The sequence below is a fragment of the Neoarius graeffei genome, chromosome 25 (genome assembly GCF_027579695.1).
Source record: "Neoarius graeffei isolate fNeoGra1 chromosome 25, fNeoGra1.pri, whole genome shotgun sequence".
NCBI classification, from domain to species: Eukaryota; Metazoa; Chordata; class Actinopteri; order Siluriformes; family Ariidae; genus Neoarius; species Neoarius graeffei.
The window spans coordinates 4,351,215-4,372,117 of NC_083593.1; the positions used below are offsets into that span (position 1 = coordinate 4,351,215).

A 20,903-nucleotide genomic window follows, 5' to 3' on the forward strand; every position below is an offset into this window, starting at 1 on the left:
GTAGTGCAGCTCTAGCTGATCAAAAACTATTTAGATTTTCCAGCGTACGCTTGAAAACAGACAGACCGAATGGAATGGATTTTTTTTTTTCATGTTTGATGAAGAGCTCCCGCGTGCCCCTCGCGCCCACTGTTCACTTCCGCTCTGCCGCGCTGTTCACTTCCGGCTCGGATCAAGCAGCCCTGCTACAATCTCGCCGTGAAATCTGTCTCGCGCACACAGACGCTCTCACATCACAACAAGGAAACGATGCTTCGGCTTTAAACGCTGTAATCCAGCAGCGCGCGCGCACCTCGGCGGTACCGGTAGATGGTTCACCCAGCGGAAAGTTCTGGAGATTATTTGGGCCATGTTCGCTTCACTCTTCTGACTGAACAGGAGCGCAGTTTTAGTCCAAAATGCCCGACTGCTGCGCCGCAGCCGACTGTAAGCAGAGCTCCGAGCAGCGCAACGTCTCTTTCTTCAGGTTTCCTCTGGACCCTGAGCGGTGAGGCGGCTCTTTCACTCTTTATTTATTCCCTGACTCTGTCTTTACCCATCTCCACATCAACCCCGCCGCCGTCTTAGCGCTCTTTAATTGTTCTGTCCAGAATGAACCATCATTAGCATCCTTTGCTAGCAAGTTAGCCACTTAGCTCGCTAATTCCTCCCCTTTGATTCAATGAGTGTAAGCTAATCCGATCCGTCTCAGCTCTGTGTTAAATATTCAACCAACACGTTTTGTTCAAGTTTATACGAGCGATTTGCATTTCCTGCATCAACACGCTCTCTTTTGTGTATGAGTCGAGACATTTGGCTTTTTTTTTTCCACTTTTTTTTTTCATGGTGTCTGCACGGTGTCCTCGCGCGCCCTCTTCAGGCCCGCCTCAGAATAGCAGCTTTCATTTATTAAAGTGTAAATAAATCATAATTAGTGTTTTAGAGCTTAATATTTGCTTTACCAGTCGGGTTCTGGACACCAGTCTGATAGCATAGCATACGTAAAAACCTTTAGGGATGTATTTAATTTCAGAATTCATGACGTTAATATTTTTGATGACTCATCCTGTACTAGTCTTGTGTTGTCCAATAAAATGCTTTCTAGAAGGTTTATGCCACGCCCCCAGGGGAGTATCTTGCTCTACAGTAATCAGTTTACAGTAATGGTTTGTGTGCATGTTTTTGACTGTGTAGTTTCCCACACTATATCCCCAAATGTCGCTTGGTGGACAATAAATGGTTGGAGTTTATTTGTGTGGAAGTGGGCAGAGTTTGTGCGGATTTAAAATAAAAAAAATTTTCCAAAGGCTGTTCAGAGTAAGAAGTCTGACACATCTCCCAGTGGGAGTATGGCGTGACATGGCATATATCTCAAACACTATTGGCTGTTCTGTAAATCAATCAATCAATCAATCAATCAAACGCTTCAGCATGCTGTCACTCCGATTTCCTATTTCAAAAGGAAATACATCAACATGATCAAACCATGTCTCATGGCATTTCATCGGGATTTTAAGATCAGGACTTTTAGCTTTGCTCTTGTATAGCTCGATTTAATGATACGATATACAGTACCAGTCAAATGTTTGTACACCCCTATTGTACTGATTCAGAGGTTTTTCTGTATTTTCTACATTGTAGAACAATACTGAAGACATCCAGACGATGAAATAACATCTGGGATTATGTGGGGAAACAAAGTATTTAAAGTTTGATATTTTAGATTCTTCAGTTTACGCTGTTTACTTTGATGCTTTGCACACTATTGGCATCATCTTAAACAGCTTCATGAAGGAGTCACCTGGAATGCTTTTCAGTTAACAGGTGTGCTTCGTCAAAAGGTAATTAGTGGACGAGTTTCTTGTCGTCTTAATGGGTTTGAGATCAAATAGTAAATAATAAATACAGTAAATAGCCCTATTCCAATCCACACCACAGCTGTAATAATCTAAAAATATGTCAAGAACCACTCAGCTAAGTAAAGAGAAACGACACGATCATTACTTCAATACATGAAGTGTCTATTAATTAACAAAAATAAAGAAAAACCACTGAATTAGAAAGTGTATGTATATTTAATATATATGTGTAGTATTTAATAATGAATATAACGATAGTAGCAATTTTTTACACTGAGGTCATGTGTTTGTGAAGCTCAGGGCTCTGTTCAGGCAATGTTGTGTTGTCATGAAAATGTCATGAATGCTGTAGAAATTATAAATGACCTTTTCTTGCAATTTTGTTCCTCTTGTGTGCTACTAGTATATAACCCTTTTAACGCAAACAGTGAAACAAAATTAGCTTAAATGACTAAGTAATGGTCATTTTATTTTAGTAGAATCTTAAGATGTTATGCCTTGATTTTGAGAATAAATTTTTTTTTCCTAATGTTTTCTGTAGTTTTAAAAGGCAGTTAAAAACCCAAACAGGATTCATTCTCTAACTGCAGTCCGACAGGCTCAGACCGAACCATCTGCGGTTTTTTTTTTGGGTTGGGTCCAAGGGGAAAGTCCAGTAACTTTTTTTTTTATGGATTAAAATCTTAACTGTTAATAACTGCAACAGGATACAGAGATTATGGTTATGACTGACTGAATTGCAGCAAAACATATAATTATTGGTATAAAGTATGTACCCCCACCCCAGTATTGGTGTGAGGTCCATACCCTGTCAGATCCATGTATTTTAATGAACAATATTAAAGTAAATAATGTTGTTTTTTTTTCTTTTCTACTCTGTCCTCAGATGTAAACAGTGGGTGGAGAACTGTCGCAGACCGGACCTGCAGAATAAAACGCCTGAGTACTTACACAGAAACTTTAAACTGTGCTCGAGACACTTTGAGGTGTCTCTGATACAGAAGGAAGTAAGTGTGCATGTTCTTCCTTCTTTTTCCCTTCCTTCCCCCTTCCTGGTTTTAACATTCCAGCTGTCGCAACTCTGAACCTTAAGAATACACTACTGGTTGTTATAGAAATGTATTTTATTCTGTTTGTGTTTCAGAGTGAACTTCGGACGGTTTTAAAGGACGGAGCCATCCCGACCATATTTAACTTCACGACCAAGAAGGGCAATCCGCAGAACAGCAGCAGGAAAAGAAAGACACAAGCTGTAAGTTTTTAAGAGAACCTGCTTTCATTTATTCAGATGTTTATGCATGTTAAACCGTTTCACTACACAGGGGTTGCGTTCGCCAGCCATCTCACGTTTTGATGGCTACAAAATAATCACGTAGGTGTACACAGTATTCATGTTCCACCATAGACAGAGAACATCAGAACCATTCCGGCAGTGCTTGAGCTTTCACTCCTTTCCCACCCATGTGTCTGTTTGCTCCAAATCCATCGGTTTGATTGATGGATAGACAGTTGCTTTGGGGGGGGCTCCATCTAAGATGTTATAAAAGTTATTAAGTTGTATTTTTATTATTGCACAAGGTATCAAAACTTTTAACCAGTCCGCATGTTCCACTGGACACTGGTCCAGTATCAAAGGTTCTGTATGCTTTTTTTTTTTTTTGGTAGCGGGGTCAGACTGATGGTAGTGTGTGGGCATGGCTTACAACAGTGCTTGATGCTGATTGGTTAGGCCTACAACTTTGGACATGATGCGCGCACACACACACACGCAGAGCTGCCGTTCTTAAAGGAACCGGTTATTGTTTCCTTTTCGGTTTCTGTTAATGCCTGTTTGGACCAGTTATTGTTTGGAATATGTGCTGAAAAAAACCCATCCTTGGCCATCTTTTCAAGGAGCGTTTATTTATTACTCCTGACGAGTGATGTTTCTGATGATGAGGATTTAAGAAGACCCATGATGATGGCAACACGTTCAATGATTCTTTCTTTCTTTCTTTCTTTCTTTCTTTCTTTCTTTCTTTCTTTCTTTCTTTCTTTCTTTCTTTTTCTTTCTTTCTTTCTTTTGTTTCTCCAACTGTCTTTTCAGACTGCAGCTGATCCTGTGGAAACAAAAAAGGCGAAAGGTTAGTGATCGAGTTTTACTGATAGCAAACGTTTTTGACATGTTTACAAAAGATCTAAAATCAAAATGTTTTCCCTCCTTGAAGATGAGTCCCAGCCGATGACAGTGGCTCAAAACGTGACGGAAGACTCGAGTGAAAACGCTGTACAACAGGAACCTACCCCACTCAGACCAGAGAAGGAGGATCCTGCTACGTCCAAAGCCAAGGAAGTCCTGAAGATCCACTTTAAGGAGACGTTAGCATTTACAGCCTTCAGCGTTGTCAACGATGTCGCTGCCTCTGCTACGAAGTCGATGGGTGGCGGAGCCGTCGGGCCGCTCGCGGTCAACCCTGTCTGTGCGGAAAAGGTCGACCCGAAAGATGTGCTGAGACTCGGAGAGGATGTAATGCGCGAGGAGATCCGCAACACTTTGCGCATGGCTCGATTTTTCTCCATTCTTCTCCAGGACAAGATAAACATTGAAGGCAAGGATCAGATCCCCGTGTTCATCCGCTCTGTCAGCAGCGACGGGTTCCCCCAGAAGCACCTGCTGGGGTTCCTGCCCTGCGATGTGGATTCGGACAGCCTGTACCTCATGCTTGTGTCTGAGATCCGCAACAAGTGGGGACTCCGAATGGAGCACTGTCGAGGGTTCACTTACCTGACGAAGGGCAGCTTGTGTCAGAAGCTGAAAGAGTTCTCCTCTCGGATGCTCCGGGATTTCCCGCAGGTTGTCCTGGCTCCCAGTGACCCTTATGCTTTCAACATGTGGCTGATCCGCTCCTTGCCCGTACTTTCTGTCCAGGATGTCGTCAACACTGTAGAGGAAGTGGCCACCGTCCTGAGGCAGTCTGAGATGCTTATGAAAAAACTCCTCACTAAGATTACAGCGGCGTACAGTCACATCAAAGGTGAGGTGGACCGTGTCAAGGAATCTTGTCAGAACAATTGGGAATACGGCACGGATGCCTTCCAGACGATGCTGGACATCCTGGAGCCTCTGCTGAACAGCATCGGAGAGATGTGCACCAGCGCGCTATCGGATGTCGATGCGACTGTCGTGGAACAGCTGCTCAAGCTCAAGGAGAAGCTCAAGAACTTCAACTTCATCATCACCCTCGTGATCCTGAAGAATACTTTGTGCTGCGTGAGCATCCTGAACCCGAGCCTGAGGGGGATCATCAGCATCAGCAGCACCTTGCAATACACTATCTCCAATGCCTTAAAGCTGCTGAACAAGCACCTGCAGGAAATCCCGATATTCCACAGAAAGTGGTTCTCCGATGCCGTGGGCAGGGCCAAAAAGCTGGGCGTGCAGGTCACTCTGCCGGCGGACACAGCTGCGAACGGCGACTCCGACGCCAAAACGCCGACCTCGCCGGAGGACTACTACAGGGAAACGCTAAGCAAAATGGTCCTGCAGTACCTCATCGACGAGGTGAAGAGAGTCCTCGGCATCGAGATGGTCCGAATCCTGAGATGGCTGTCTTTAGTGCCGTCATACATGGCTGACCACAATTTCAGCATCCGCAAAGACAAGGTCGCCGACGCAAACCTGAACAACCTGGCCCGCCCAGACTCTTTCTACGACGAGCTCGGCTGCTGGGAGGTCAAGTGGAGGCACGCGAGCAAGCGCAGGATCCTGCCCACAGGCGTCTTTGCCACTTTAAAGATCCCTGATATCGGATTCTATCCCAATGTGCAGAGCCTGCTGAGAGTCCTGGGTTCGATCCCTTGCATCAATGCCGACGCGGACGTGTACGTGCAGTACGACATGGTGCTGGACAGGTATCACTCCTACATGAAGGTGACGCCAGCAGAGAAGAGGCTGTGCAGCATGGCGTTCATTTACGTCAATCAGGACGTGCACTTCAACATCGACGACATGGTGCAGTCTTACGTGGAAAGCCATCCGGATATTCTGCAGCTGCTTTCTAAGGTAAATCGCTGATGGTGTTATACCACTTGTTATTTTTGGAAGTCATTGTTCTTTAGATAGTCATATTCAAAATTATTGGCACCTGTCATGAAAATAACCATCACTTACAAGGAGTGAATGATATTTAGAGCCTTATTTTTTTTTTAAACCCCAAAGTTGTGTTTTATATGAAATACTGGTTTTGGAATTATTGGATATAAATTCCCAGTTTAATATTTGGTTTTAAAGCTGCTGTAAATTTTCAGGTTTGTGCATGTTAACATCAGGGATGAGAATTTTCCGCCGATCGGCGGATTTCCGACTTTTTCAGACCAAAATGATCGTTTCTGAGCGTGCGCGTGCAACATTAAGGTCTGTATCACGCATCTTAGAATGTGCGCGCGCGAAGGAGACTGTGTGCAGTGTTGCCAGATACTGCTAACATTTTCCATCACAAAATATGTTCCAAACCCGCCAAAATGCACTTAAAACCGCCCAATGTGGCAACACTGCCTGTGTGCTTGTTCATGTAGCACATGTCAGACAAAGAGCGTCCTGATTGGGTTACTCAGCAAAATAAGCCAATCAGCTTTCAGTGTGGGCGGGCTTTTATCTCTTTTCTCGAGGACCGGAGTTTTCAGCTGAGTCAGTGCAGCCTACAGGATCGGCATGGCAGAGAGAGCGCGCGTTCGCCCCAAAAAATCAAAGTACAAAACCCACTTCAGCTCAGATTACACAAAAGAATCTCCCTGTCTAATAATAATCTCCCTGTCTAATAATAATCTCCCTGTCTAATAATAATCTCCCTGTCTAATAATAATCTCCCTGTCTAATAATAATATCCCTGTCTAATAATAATATCCCTGTCTAATAATAATATCCCTGTCTAATAATAATATCCCTGTCTAATAATTATCCCTGTCTAATAATAATCTCCCTGTTTAATAATTATCCCTGTCTAATAATAATCTCCCTGTCTAATAATAATCTCCCTGTCTAATAATAATCTCCCTGTTTAATAATAATCTCCCTGTCTAATAATATCCCTGTCTAATAATAATCTCCCTGTCTAATAATAAAGAAAATAAATAAATAAATAGCCAAAAATCATTAGCCCCTGGAACCCCTGGGTCATGGGCCCCGCCCTGGTTTTTTCAGACTTTTTAAATATTTTTCATTCCCATCCCTGTAACATGCTCATTAATTCAGACCACAGGCAAAGGCGTTGCAGGTGATTTCTTATAACCCTGGTCATGCTTAATGCAGTGTTAGATCAGTTATGAATGTGTTTGTTTTTAAAATCATTATCTGACTCGTTTGTGTGGTGGATGAAACTGCATATCTCAGGAAACATCCAAAAGCTGCCAGATATTTCCTGGGGGGGAAAATAGAAAGAAGCAACACTTCAAGAAATTTCCAAGAATTATGTTTTTTTAGATAATTTTACACTCTCTTTTTGTGTGCCAATAAATTTGTCACTTTTTTTTGTTCGAGATAATGTAAGACACATTTCCAGTTGAGTTGAAATTTAGATTTTTTTTTTTTTTTTTCGTAATTATGGACTTTTTTACAAGTGATTAACTCAATACCAACTGTCAGTTCGTTGCACAGTACATTAGTTGTGATGTGTGTGTGTGTGTGTTTTCAGGACGATGTAATGGAAGTTCAGCCGTCAGGTAAAACAAACCACTGAATACCCAGCTACTGTTCATCATTTTAAAATGATTAATTCAGAATGATAATTGTACATGATTCAAAGTTCTCTCTTGTTTGCGTGTTCTCCAGCCACAGAAAATAACACAAACAATGCTTCAAAGGAGGACATGGAGGAACCAAGAGAAATCATTTTGGACATGGAGTTGGAGAGACCAAAACCAGCGGAGTGTTCAGGGACTGATAAAGAGGCGTTAAAATCGGCTCTGAAAGCGGCGCTCGCTGCAGCATGCGACAGCCAAAGCAGACAGTTTCAGGCAGGCCCAGAGGAGGTAGAATACGTGACCAAATCTGAAATGAACGAAGTTTTGAAAGTGTGCGTGGACGTCGTGCGAGATGGGATTCTTTCCGAAGCAGGAAATTCTTTCTTCTCCCTGTTCATCGACCGAGTGGTGAGGTTTGGTGAAACGGACTTCCTCCCGCTGTTTCTCAGGTTTGTGGACAGTTTTGATGTCATGCATTTGGAACTTATGGGTTTCGTGGAAGCGAACCTCGATACCGAGGCAATGTGCGAGCGCCTGTTTGACATCGTTACCAAAGAATGGCATCTCGATTTCAAATACTGCAGAGGCCAGGCTTACTTGGGTTCCGGGGAAGTCTCGTACAAGCTCAAGGCCTTTGCGTGTAAAGTTCAGGAGAAGTACCCTCTTGCAATTTGCACTCACTGTTCCTGTTACTCTTTTAACACATGGTGGTCGAGGTCGGTTCCGGTGCCCTCCACTGGCAGAGCTCTAGATATACTCGAGAAGATTGTGGTGTTTTTCAGCAGCTCACCCGAACTTGAAAAACAGCTGGACCAAGTCATAGCTGTTGGTCTGCGCGAGAGCTTTGAGAAAATCAACGAGTTTCAAGGGAACTTCTGTTCCTCTTGGCAGGAAAAGCATGACTCCTATGATGTGTTTTCTCAGATACTGGAACCTCTAGTCGATTGTCTGGAGAGGTTCCAAAACAGCAGTCCACCGATGTGGAGTTTAGCCGTGATAAACCAAGCAAAGAAACTCCTACAACTGATTCGAGACTTTGACTTCATCGTAGCGATTGTGGCTCTAAAGAACATCTCGTCTTTCACCAGAGAACTGAGTGCGGCGCTGCAGAAAGACCACGTCAGCGCCGCCTCGCAGCTCTGCCAGATTAGCGGCATTGTAGCCACCCTCAACCGACTCAAGACCAACATAAAAGTGTTCCACCAAAACTGGTTCGACGAAGCGTGTGCCTTTGCTCAAACCTTAGGTGTGCAGGTTAAAATGCCTGAGAGCATACCGTGTCCCAGGGACAGCCTGCTAAAACCAGGTGGGTACTATAAAGACGCGGTCAGCGTCCCTTTAGTCGACCACATAATCAATTCTGTCAAGGACCATTTCTCTGATGACCACAAAGAGGCTCTCAACTTTCTGTCTCTGGTCCCGTGTTCTGTAACCACGAGCTACACTTTTGAAAGCCTGAAGTCGAAGCCTCCGTTGTATGTCGGTGACCTTCCGGATCCTGACAACTTTTTCACAGAACTTTCTTGCTGGAAGGTGAAATGGAAAACCAAAGTGGTTTCCCCGACGATACCGGACACTATTTTTCAGACTCTCCGCCTGCCCCTCATGCAGTATTTTGCCAACATTAATACATTGCTGAAGATCATGTCAGTGTTACCGAGTACCACGCTGGAGCATTGTGGGGAGGTAAAGCGCCATAAAATGTTTCAGGACTACCTGATGAGCACATATGCCAAGGACAGGACTCCATGTTTGGCCATGCTCCAGGTTGGCACCAACTTTAACAGAGATCTGGACAGGATGGTAACGCAGTGTTTGAAAGTCACTCCAAAGACACTGGAAGGCATTTGCCTGGTAAGGTTCCTTTTTCATTTTTTATTTATCCTGCATTTAAATAATGTTAATATACTTAAGACTATTGATGGCCATTTATTCCACCCAGGACAAAGAAGCAAAAACTCTGAGGAATTCTGAGATAAGAGCAGAAGGTGGGTCAGCACTCCTTACGTCTCATGTTAGCCTGTTTGAACTTTTTTTTTTTTTTTAAATATTTGAGCATTTTTTTCTGCTATCTTTACAATAGACAACCACAATGACGAGGACATGGAGGTTCAGCAGGAGAGCGCAACTAAAAAACTCCCAGATTTCAACGAATTAAAGGCAGAGGGTATGTTTTCTTTCCCTCAGGATAATTTGCATTATTGTCATGTGTTTTATTACTATTGTATAAAGTTTTTCCAGTACTATTAATGTTTTTTTATTTTTTGTAGATAATCTCACAGCTGCATCCAACGAAATTGAGACCCAGCAGGTTCCTGAAGTTGCACCTGTTGTAGTTATGGAGGACCAGCAAACGAAGCCTTCGGATGAGAACGGTCACTCTGACCAGCCTGCAGACAGTCTTCAGAGGGTCTTCGTGGTGGCAGCCAGATTGGCTCGGAAAAAATGTCTGTTTTTGGACCTCCCCAAGGAAGACCAGGACCTTGTCATGCAAGAACTTGGTATGTGTCACTGGGACCAGGAGAACATGAAGCATTTATCAGATGTGGATATTCTCGAGGGCATTGTGAAGTCGATGAGAGAAACTATCCTCTCAGAAGTTCAGGAATCCCCATTTTTTTCCATTATTACCGACAGGGTGGTATCTGTGGATGATAAAAAGTATGTTCCTGTGTTTGTCCGGTATGTAGACAGTTTCACGCCGAAAGTGGAGCTTTTAGGGTTTCTGCCCTTGGACTCGAGTTCTGATACCGATATGCAAGCTGAGACACTCTCGGGCATCCTCTCAGACGAGTGGGGACTGCAGATGGGGTGCTGTCGTGGCCAGTCCTTTATGTGCATGGGTGCTGGGAGTCAAGGTCTCAGAAAGCTGTCTCTCGGATTCTTGGAGAACTTTCCGCTTGCTGTGAACACACCCAGTGAGTCCTGTGGACTTGCTTATTGGCTGGCAGTAAGCCTTCATAACGACCCCATCGCAAAGGTGCTTGGTGTAGTCGAGGACCTGTTACTCTTCTTTGATCGGTCACCAAGATTGCACGTTGAGCTTTCTCAGACAAGGGAAGGTCTCTTGAATACTCCTCGGGAAGCCCTCGCTGAGGTCCCAGAAACATGTTTGTCGAAGTGGAAAAAGACTGAAGATTTCTTTGACATTTTGGTGGACATGCTGGAGGGAATCCTGAGTTGCCTGGACTCTGTTAGCAACAATGCAGATGGGTCATGGGGTAATAACATGTCGATACATGCACTGATGCTCTCCACAGCTATAAAGGAAACAGATTTTGTAATTTCCCTTGTAATCCTGAAGAATGCTTGCGCTCCCATGCGGAATTGTAGCACGGTATTCCGCTGCGGCAATCCAGCCGATATCATCTGCGAGCTTGAAAAGATCCCCGTTATTATAGAGTCCCTTGTTAAGATGTTGGAGAACATCGCTGTCGTGCACAGTACCTGGTTCGAGGAGGCGACCCAGCTTGCTGCCAAAGTTGCCGGAGCTTTGTCGTATCCGGACATGGTCGGCGGCTATGACTCTCCGGAGGTGGGCTACAGAGAGACGGTTAGCATACCTGTTTTGAGTGGTCTGATTGAGGAAATGAAGTTTAACTTTTCAGAGTGTCACCTGAAAGCCCTCAGGGTCCTTTCTCTCCTTCCCACTTGCAATCCTCTGCCCATTCTTCCAGAGGCACCAGATAAACTCTACACGATCTACCAAAGTGACCTACCTGAACCAGATGTGGCCGAGGAAGAGATAAATGCCTGGGCGGCTGTTTGGCGAGAGAAGTATCAAGACAGCTCGCTACCCACCTCAATCTCGGAGACGCTACACCACCCTGAAGCGATGGGCCACCCTAACGTGACTACTCTTCTGAGGCTTGTTGCTGTGCTCCCTAGCATTAGTATGGAGTGTGATCTGATGAAGACCACACTCAACTCTTTGAGAAGCTTCATCGGGAATGACTACAGCAACGCCAGCAAGACCAACACAGTAATGCTTCTTATGCATCGTCCCATGATGCGGACTTTGGAGCAAGTCATTGACAGATGTATGGAACTTGATGCCAAGAGCCATGGCTTTCTTTTTCCGGTGTGTATATATGCATAGTAATGCATGTTTAGAGATGTAACTGAGCTTGTAATGTGGTTGTTGTACTAAAGGTGGACTTGGTGTTTGATATTTTTAGGTGAAGGAGCGTCTCCGTGTTATGAAAATGGATAGCGGTAAGTAGTTTTTCTTTTAGACACTTTAAAGTGTAAGGATAATGTTATTGCCTTTTTTTCCCCTCTTCAGAAGTAGATGGAGTTCTTTCAGAGGAAAAGCTCAATATGACCAGCTCTGGGGTTTCAGATATAATAAATGGCACAGTTCCAACCATCGCACAAGACCAGCCCACAACTACAGCTCAGAGCGAAGGTGCGCAACATAATCATGCTCTCTGAATTTTCATCGTCATAAAAAAAATGTTCTTTGTTTTTCTGGTCACTGTTTATACTTTTTTTTTCCCTCTGTTTCCAGTGATAAACACTTCTTCTGCACTACATGGTACCACTGCAACTCCAAAGGATAGTGCTATGGAAATAAATACTTCCAACGGACTAGCCAGGATGCAGGAATCTTCTCCCATCAGCACAGATGATCAGTCAGCAGCTACACATCCAAATGACACTGAAACAACTTCATCCACGGTGAGTGCATCTGACAATGCACCAGGAGAACAGGATGTTCCCAAAGAGCACAATGAAATGGCCCAATGTGTAACTGCAGAGCTACAAAATGGAAATGTGGAGCTTCTAACTGAAGCAGCAGCCGAAAGGATCACCACTGAGCCTGTTACGGTATCCAAGGATGTCCCCATGGAGCTTGTAGAACTGATTACGAAAGCGCCGGCTGAGGATGTTATCGTAGAGCCGGTCAGTGCAGAACCAGTCACAACAGCCGAAGATGCAACAATGGAAGTCGCAGCAGTCATGCAGGATGCAGCAGCAAAGCCAGAAGTGGCAGCCCAGGGAGTCACTCCAGAGCCTAAAACATCAGCTCAGGATGTCATTTCAGAGTCTGGTACAGCAGCTGTGGATGTCTCCATGGAGTATACAGAACCTGTAACTGGTGTGGCAGCCACGAATGACATTACTGAACAAAGTGACAATGTGGAAACCGTAACCCAAGTGGTACCGCAGGTTGCTACCACAGAGCCTGTTACAGTGTCCAGGGATGTCCCAAAAGAGTCCATGGAAGTGGCAGATGATGTCACTTCAGAGCCTGCTCGAGGAGACAAGGACATTATTGTGGAACGTGAAGCAGCAGAACAAAGTATCATGAGTTTGTTAGAAGTGACAACCGAGAGTGGCATCGCAGAGGATGTCACCAAGAGTATTGCCACAGAAGCTGCAAACCAAGGTGTCGCTGCCAAGGAGCCATCACTAGAAATCGATGGTATCGGTACAAACCCAGTTGCGGTACCCCATGAGATCACCAAAGAGCTTGTTTCAATTGTACGAGATGCCACTACAAAAAAGCATGATGCCCAAGGTGTCCCCACAGAGCCTGGTGTGGGAGTCCACAGTTCAACAGCAGCACAGGGTGTCACCACAGAGCCTGGTGTGGGAGTCCAGAGTGCAACGGCAGCGCAGGGTGTCACCACAGAGCCTGGTGTGGGAGTCCAGAGTGCAACGGCAGCGCAGGGTGTCACCACAGAGCCTGGTGTGGGAGTCCAGAGTGCAACGGCAGCGCAGGGTGTCCCCACAGAGCCTGGTGTGGGAGTCCAGAGTGCAACGGCAGTGCAGGGTGTCACCACAGAGCTTGGTGTGGGAGTCCAGAGTGCAACGGCAGCGCAGGGTGTCACCACAGAGCCTGGTGTGGGAGTCCAGAGTGCAACGGCAGCGCAGGGTGTCACCACAGAGCCTGGTGTGGGAGTCCAGAGTGCAACGGCAGCGCAGGGTGTCCCCACAGAGCCTGGTGTGGGAGTCCAGAGTGCAACGGCAGCGCAGGGTGTCACCACAGAGCCTGGTGTGGGAGTCCAGAGTGCAATGTCAGAGCAGGGTGTCACCACAGAGCCTGGTGTGGGAGTCCAGAGTGCAACGGCAGCGCAGGGTGTCACCACAGAGCCTGGTGTGGGAGTCCAGAGTGCAACGTCAGAGCAGGGTGTCACCACAGAGCCTGGTGTGGGAGTCCAGAGTGCAACGGCAGCGCAGGGTGTCCCCACAGAGCCTGGTGTGGGAGTCCAGAGTGCAACGTCAGAGCAGGGTGTCCCCACAGAGCCTGGTGTGGGAGTCCAGAGTGCAACGGCAGCGCAGGGTGTCACCACAGAGCCTGGTGTGGGAGTCCAGAGTGCAACGGCAGCGCAGGGTGTCACCACAGAGCCTGGTGTGGGAGTCCAGAGTGCAACGGCAGCGCAGGGTGTCACCACAGAGCCTGGTGTGGGAGTCCAGAGTGCAACGGCAGCGCAGGGTGTCACCACAGAGCCTGGTGTGGGAGTCCAGAGTGCAACGGCAGCGCAGGGTGTCACCACAGAGCCTGGTGTGAGAGCCCAGAGTGCAACGGCAGCGCAGGGTGTCACCACAGAGCCTATAACATCAGCCCAACGCATGACCATAAAGTCAGATGCAGAGGATCTCCCCAAAGAACTTGCTCCAGCAATACAACAGTATGCCACCTCTGAGCTGTCAGCAACAGCCCAAAATGAATCACCAGATTGTGGAACAACATCCAGAGACTCAACAATGGAGCCCCAAAAAACTCAAGGTGTCACTCCCAGTAACAAACCCACAACAGCCCTGGATATGACTGCAAAGCCTGTCACGTTACCCCAAGATACAAGCACTGAGCACAACGCAGCTCTGGGTGTCACCTCTGTGACTGCATCAGAAGCCCAGATTCTTTCCAAAGCAGAAATACAGGATGTCCCCATGCAATCTGTAACAACGGGACGTGATGTCACCTTGGATGACCAGACTGTTTCCAAAGAACCAATAACAACATCCTCTGATGCCCCAAGTCTCACAGCTACTGTGCAGTGTGGGGAGCCTGTTACAGCTGAGCAAGAGGTCACCACAAAGAGCGAGCCAGCAGGGGACGATGTCAGCATGGACACCACCGAAGCAGGTCAGGGTGTTGCCTTACAACACACAGGAACAGCCACAGATACCGTTCCTACAGAGTCACCAGTCGAACATGTCCCTATGGATCTTGATGGAGGAAATATGACCACGGAATCTGTAGAAACAGCCCAGGATGTTGTGATGGAGAGCCAAGATGAATCCAAAGTAGTAGTCCAGGATGTCTCCATGGAACCTGTCACAGAAATCCAGGGTGTCCAGGAGGATACCCCTGAAGAGCTTGAAGCAGAAACTCAAGATGCTGGCCAAAAGGCTGACGTTCAAGGTGTTTCCGATCAGGTCATGGCGCCCGCTGAGAATGGGACTTGCGAGCCAAAAATACTTGCTTCAGATGGCGTAGGTAAGGCCGCAAATGCCAATGAAGTCGATGCTGTCCAGACTCCCACAGCGACAAAGAATGCCACAAGTGATGCAAACAACTCTCCAGCACCTGAAGTCAAGCATCAAGATGATCTCGATCAATCCTATGCAATAGCTCAAGATGGCATGGACCCTTCCAAAGCAGTAGCACAAGCAGCAGGTGAAGATGGCATTGAACCCCACAAGGGTGTCTTGTCATTCTACAGCGCCCCTACTCAAGAGGCATTTTTCAGTGAAATTCAAAATGCAAAGTTCTTTTCCATTATATGTGAACAGCAAATAGAGATAGAAGGACATACATATATTCCTGTAGGGATCTGTTACCTGGAGAAACGCAAGACACCGTGTGAGGATGTATTGGCTTACATCCCACTTGACCAAGACATTGCAGTCTTTGTGGATTGTATGATAGCAGCTCTATCTGAGAAGTGGGGTTTGAACTTGGCCTTCTGTCGGGGGCAGAGCCTGCTTACGGTAGGAGCTGCAGGTACGCAAGTGAGGGCAGCGGCATCGTTGTTGTCTCAGAGGTACCCGCATGCTGTACGCACCTTCAGCTCCTCCATGTCCCTGAACACATGGCTGGCCAAATCGTGTATCATCTCTGAGATAGCGGACAGCTTCACCTGGGTAGAGAGGATGCTCCAGTGGGTGACGGAAGATGAAGTGAAGCGGGCTGTGTTACACAGAATGGTCGCATCCCTGTTCCAACACGATGCGGCAAAGCACAGTGACTTGACTGATCGGCTGAGCAGAAGCCAATGGGAGAGGAGCCATGACACACTGGATCTTACTGTAGAAGTCCTGGAAGCCATTATGCTCAGTCTGAATGATATAAAGGAAAACCATGACATCCAGACTGAAAAAACACAGGCTGGTGACTTCCTCATCATTTTGCAGAACTTTGAGTTCATCTTGACACTTGTGATCATGAAAAATGTCCTGGGTCCGACAAAACGTTTAAGCCAGAGTCTCCAGGGCCAACCTCTGGATGTGTATCAAGCAGTGACCAGTCTGTCTGATGTACTTTCTTCGCTGAGCGATATGAAAATCAACATTGACGCTCACCTTCAAAGCTGGTACCAAGAAGCAGTGGCATTCGCCTCCAAGTTACAGATCGGTGTCGACCACACGTCACAAGAGTGCTTGATCATTTATTGTAGAGACATCATCAGCAAAGGAGCGATAGATCACTCCATTTGCGAGATCACCGAGCTTTTCTCAGACCACGCTCTGTTGGCTGTGCGCTGCTTGCAGGTTGTGCCTTATGTTCTATCCAAGACAGAAGGATGCTCCAAGGACTCTGACCCTTTCAAGGTGTACCAGGACGATCTCCCAGTCTCGAGCTCTCTGCAGGCGGAGCTTCTAAAGTGGCGAGAAAAGTGGTTGGACGCTGATGCTGCTCACCATCCTCTTCCCGCCGGCCTTCTCGACACGCTCAATGCCACAGATGTGGAGTCCTTCCCCAACATCGAGACACTTCTCAGGCTCCTCATGGTCTTGCCCTGTTTCAGAAAAGAGGACTTGATCAGACAGGGAAAGAAGAGTTTCGTTGAGTTCAACCAACAGAGATCTTTACTGGAGCTGTATCCTCTATAGAGCAGTAACGGGCAACCGGTCAATCCTCAACTACCCCTAAGACTAGTTTTCCATTAATTAGGGTGTCATATACTGCTGAAGTCCTCAGTGTGTCACTCACTGTATCCCTGGTTACAGCTGATGAAATCTGAGCATAGGTTTCAGTAGTTATTTTTTTTTAATTAGAGATCTAATTAGAACTGTACACTTTAAGTATCTAATTGTTTTATTATTTTGTTTTGTTGTCTTATTTTTATCTTGTGTGTGTGATGTGGACTAAGAAAGAGGACTGCCTACAGGGACCAATGTCTTGCCAAAAAAAAAGGAAAAAAGAAGGGGGGGAAACAAACAAACCATGCCCTCGCCAGGGCTCTAATGCTTTTGTGCCTTTATGCAAAACCTTACCCTGACTCTTGGAACATGAGGACTAAGTTTGTCTGCAAGAACGCTTCCGAGCCAAGCTTTACGGAAGCTTCCCAGCATCTTCAGGAACTTTTACAATTTTTTTTTTTTAATCATGTAAAATCCTATAAAAAGAAATAACGATCCAGACATGTTCAAGCCATTTCCTCATTTAGTCAAATAACCTGTGGGTTTCAAATCACCTGAACCGCATCACGTTCATCCACATGGCACAAATGCTGAAATGCTACGTTCCATTACGTGTCAAAAACAAGTTTAGTTTGTTTGCAGTTTGACTTGGATGCATTGGTTTCTGTAAACACTTTCTCCCAAAAATCCTTCTTACAGAAAGGATTCAAATATATATATTTGACTAAAATAAATAAAAAAAAATGATTTAAACGAAGCATCTTTTTCTACACTTAATTCTGATTCAAAGAAGGGAGATGCAGGATTGGGGGAAAATGTCCACAAGAGGGCGGTCTTGGCTTCGTGTTGTGCAGGAAATGCCGGGTAGCCACCTTCTTGCAAAGCTTTCTTTTTGCCTTAGTTTACTTTGAATACGCGTAGTAACTCGTAAAATAGTTGGTTTGTGTTTTATTTTGAGGATAAAGTTAGCAAACTGCGACTTTTTCTGGCTATTCTGGTGGAATTTGAGTCCTGTTCTCGTCTTTAGGTTTTGCTTAGTTGTTTGTCAGCTGGCTTTTGTAACCTCAGCTGTGAATGCAGACATCGAAGCGACTGGCACCCAATCCATCTTAATGAAGTTACACTGTACTGCTTTTGTCACACATTATGAAAATTATTTGGTCGTAAGTTAAAATCGACCATCTCGCGCCCTGCAGTCTGACGTAAACAGGTTAAGGAAGCGTTTGAACTTATTTCGATGCCTTGGAGACCTTTTAAGATTGAACAGGACTAAAATACAGTACGCTATTAGCAGACTTTATAATCTGAAGTACAAAGTTGCATTTGTTTATTTTTAAATAATTCGCCAATTTTCTTGATCATTCATGTGTTTATGAATAAACATCTGAGCCTTTTATGCTCAGGTGTTTGAGCTCAGTGTGAACTTACTGCCTTCAGGCCCCTGATTTGATCCACTGGAGTGAAGGATTCCGATTTGTCCGTGTGTAACACCTAAAATTTTCCACATAACTGGCTCTTCAGACAATGTGGTGCTGGTTTCTTTTCTCTGACAGCAGTTCTGGCCGTAACGTACATTACAGGTTTATTATCCCCCGCTGGCCGAAAGGTCTGAAGGGGGGGGTAATGGCGTGGTGGTTTCCTTCCGTTCGTCCGTCCCGGGAAGGGTGCTCACCTTCTGATATCAACTCCTTTCACAATTTTTGGATGAATTTCTCGAAGCTCGGCAAAAGGCCTTGTTGTATGACGGTAATACGCATATTGCGATTTTTAATTTTGTTTCTGAAATTTTCCCAGAGTTTTAACCCTTGATTAAATAACTTGTACTTTGACAATTTCATGAGGGTGTATGTTCTTCTGCAATCAACTCCTCTCACAATTTGTGGAGGAATTTCACCAAACTTGGCAAAAGGCCTTGTTATATGACAGTTGTACGCATGTTGGAATTTCGTTTAATTTGGGCAAATTTTCCCAGTGTTATGCTGTTGATTATTAACAAACTTTTGGCAATTTCATCAAGGTGTGCTTGCTTTCTGAAATCAACTTCCCTCACAGTCTTTATCCCCCGCTGGCCGAAAGGCCCAAAGGGGGATTATGTCATGGTGATGTCCGTCCCAGGAAGGGTGCTCACCTTCTGAAATCAACTCCTCTCACAATTTTTGGAGGAATTTCACCGAACTTGGCAGGGTTCTTTGTTATATGTCGGTAATATGCATGTTGCAATTTTGTTCAATTCAGTCGCATTTTACCAGAGTTACGGCCGAGTTGCCAGCGGGGGATATTGTGCTCTCAGAGCACTCTTGTATTAATGTTAGTCACAGCTCATTTATAGTGACTTTTTTTTTTTTAATGGCAATTTTATTGGATTAAAAAAATTTAAAGTATGATGTGAAAGAGACGTTTGGTTAGGGAAGGAGTCTCCAGTGTCCAGGGATGGGGAATTTTCTACGGATCCGCGGAATTCCGCGGATTTTATCAACCCAGGGGTCATTTTTGTGAATCGTCTAAATCCGAGGAGAAAATATTTAGGGGGGGTTAGGTATGTGTTGACCCGGTCGACCATCGGGAACAAGGCTCTGTTTACATCGGCAGTTCAGAACGTACACTGTATTTGATTGGCCGTTGAGAGAGAAATATCGCGATTTGACCGATGGTAAACGAGCATAGATAGGAAAGGCCAAAATGTCACATGTAAGCTTCGTTCTGATTGGTTCTTCGCATTTCGCTTTCTTACTCATTCAACATGGCGCTCCACGAGGCCGGAGATTGAGGATGTAACAGCGAATAAGAGCTTCAAAATGGTGAAAATTATCACAAAAGAAAACGAATCGCTTATTCAGGTGATAGATAAAGACGTGAAGAATAAATTCCGTTGGGACTGGTTAGAGAGAACTGTAACTTTGAAGATAAAAATCGGCAAAACCACTGAAGACGTAGTTGAGAAATTGTCCGATTTCATTGGAAAATGTGACGCTCCCGGCAAAGCCCAATGTATCTACTGCAATGACATTATTAATTATGGCTCTCGTGGGTGCATTGCTTTGATTGAACATGCTTCAAAAGGGAAGAAAGGGAGCTGAGAGAACTGTTCAACAGGGAAATTGTGTTTCTGTTGAGACAAGTTCACTGCAAAAGAGGTAACTGCATTCTTTAATAAAGTAACTGAAACATTTACAGGATTATGTCAAATATTCTGTCTTTGTGTTTAATTTATATTCATCATTCCTTTCATTCTAGCATGAAGTTAAAAATTCTTTTTAGCTGAGCATTATTGAGACTATTTTTGTTTATTAGTGTCCAAAACTCAAGCTTCTTTGGACTGAAAATATTATTCAACTGAGCAATCGGAGACCATTTCTAGTGGTCTAAAATGTATAAAACTCATTAGCTTCCGGGGGCCTTCGGCCCCCTGGACCCCCAACCAGGCTCCGCCCTGGACCTGGCTGGGGGCCGATGACCCCCAGACCCCCGATTAAATTTTCAGCTGAAAATACAATTTCTCATTCTCATCCCTGAGTGTCGGTGCTTTGTAACAGTCGGAGGTAAATTGTGACTTCATTTGTACGTCTTCACGGAGAAAACATGACAGTTTTACACTTCACTGTGGTTTATTGGTAACTTGAAAAATTTGCCTTTTTTAACCTTGAGTAACTAAAGGAGAGGGGGAAAGAGAGGTTGATTTAGAGAACGACTGTTTACAGCTGCTGTAATGAAAGTGAGAACAGGAACTAACTTGTTTCGCAGATGTTCCAACATTTAAATGGTTAAAATATGATCAGTTGTTGTAGTATGAGATTAAACACTTTGGGAAATGTCATTGGAAAATAATCAGCTTTGAGGTGGGAATAGTAACTCTGCTTTGCGCCAGGTCTCATCCCACCACCCCAGCATGGATTATTTTCCTGTCACGGTATCCTCACTCATGTGGTGGTGTTTAAATATCAAACCTAAGGACCAATAAAGTAACGGACTGGGCTATAAACTGAGATTGATCACGGAAATGATAAATTAATTAATCAACTCCTTTTGTCTGTAAAGTTTGTAAATCCGAGTGGACGTCACCGGATTAAAGCTGTACTGCCCTTCATATTTTTCAAGTGTAGGTCATAAAAAGAATTTTCTCCGACACCCCAATTATTTTTGTTTAGTGGCCCAAAAACTACTGAATTCGAATCGCAGACTTCCAATTTTATTAGTTTTGTTCTATTTAAATTTTTTTATGAATTTAGAGCCAGGTGGCCCTAAATTCTCCTC

The 20,903-nt window shown here is 45.0% G+C and overlaps 1 protein-coding gene across 1 annotated transcript; it reads left to right on the top strand.

Moving 5' to 3' along the window:
- The first annotated feature begins 152 nt into the window (after positions 1-152).
- Positions 153-19,821, top strand: si:dkey-250d21.1 (uncharacterized). The gene is made up of 13 exons (XM_060908551.1): positions 153-487; positions 2,725-2,845; positions 2,983-3,090; positions 3,925-3,961; positions 4,046-5,880; positions 7,508-7,535; positions 7,645-9,410; positions 9,499-9,544; positions 9,640-9,723; positions 9,827-11,637; positions 11,735-11,771; positions 11,842-11,964; positions 12,067-19,821. Exons 1-13 carry the CDS (start codon positions 399-401, stop codon positions 16,620-16,622), a joined length of 10,641 nt encoding a protein of 3,546 aa, XP_060764534.1. The 5' UTR covers positions 153-398; the 3' UTR covers positions 16,623-19,821.
- Positions 19,822-20,903: the final 1,082 nt, after the last annotated feature.

Excerpts from the sequence above, each read along its gene's own strand:
- si:dkey-250d21.1 (XM_060908551.1), top strand. The coding sequence starts at position 399 with ATGCCCGACTGCTGCGCCGCAGCCGACTGTAAGCAGAGCTCCGAGCAG. Across the intron at positions 3,091-3,924 it reads GGAAAAGAAAGACACAAGCT|ACTGCAGCTGATCCTGTGGA; the intron begins GTAAGTTTTTAA and ends CTGTCTTTTCAG. Across the intron at positions 3,962-4,045 it reads GGAAACAAAAAAGGCGAAAG|ATGAGTCCCAGCCGATGACA; the intron begins GTTAGTGATCGA and ends CCCTCCTTGAAG.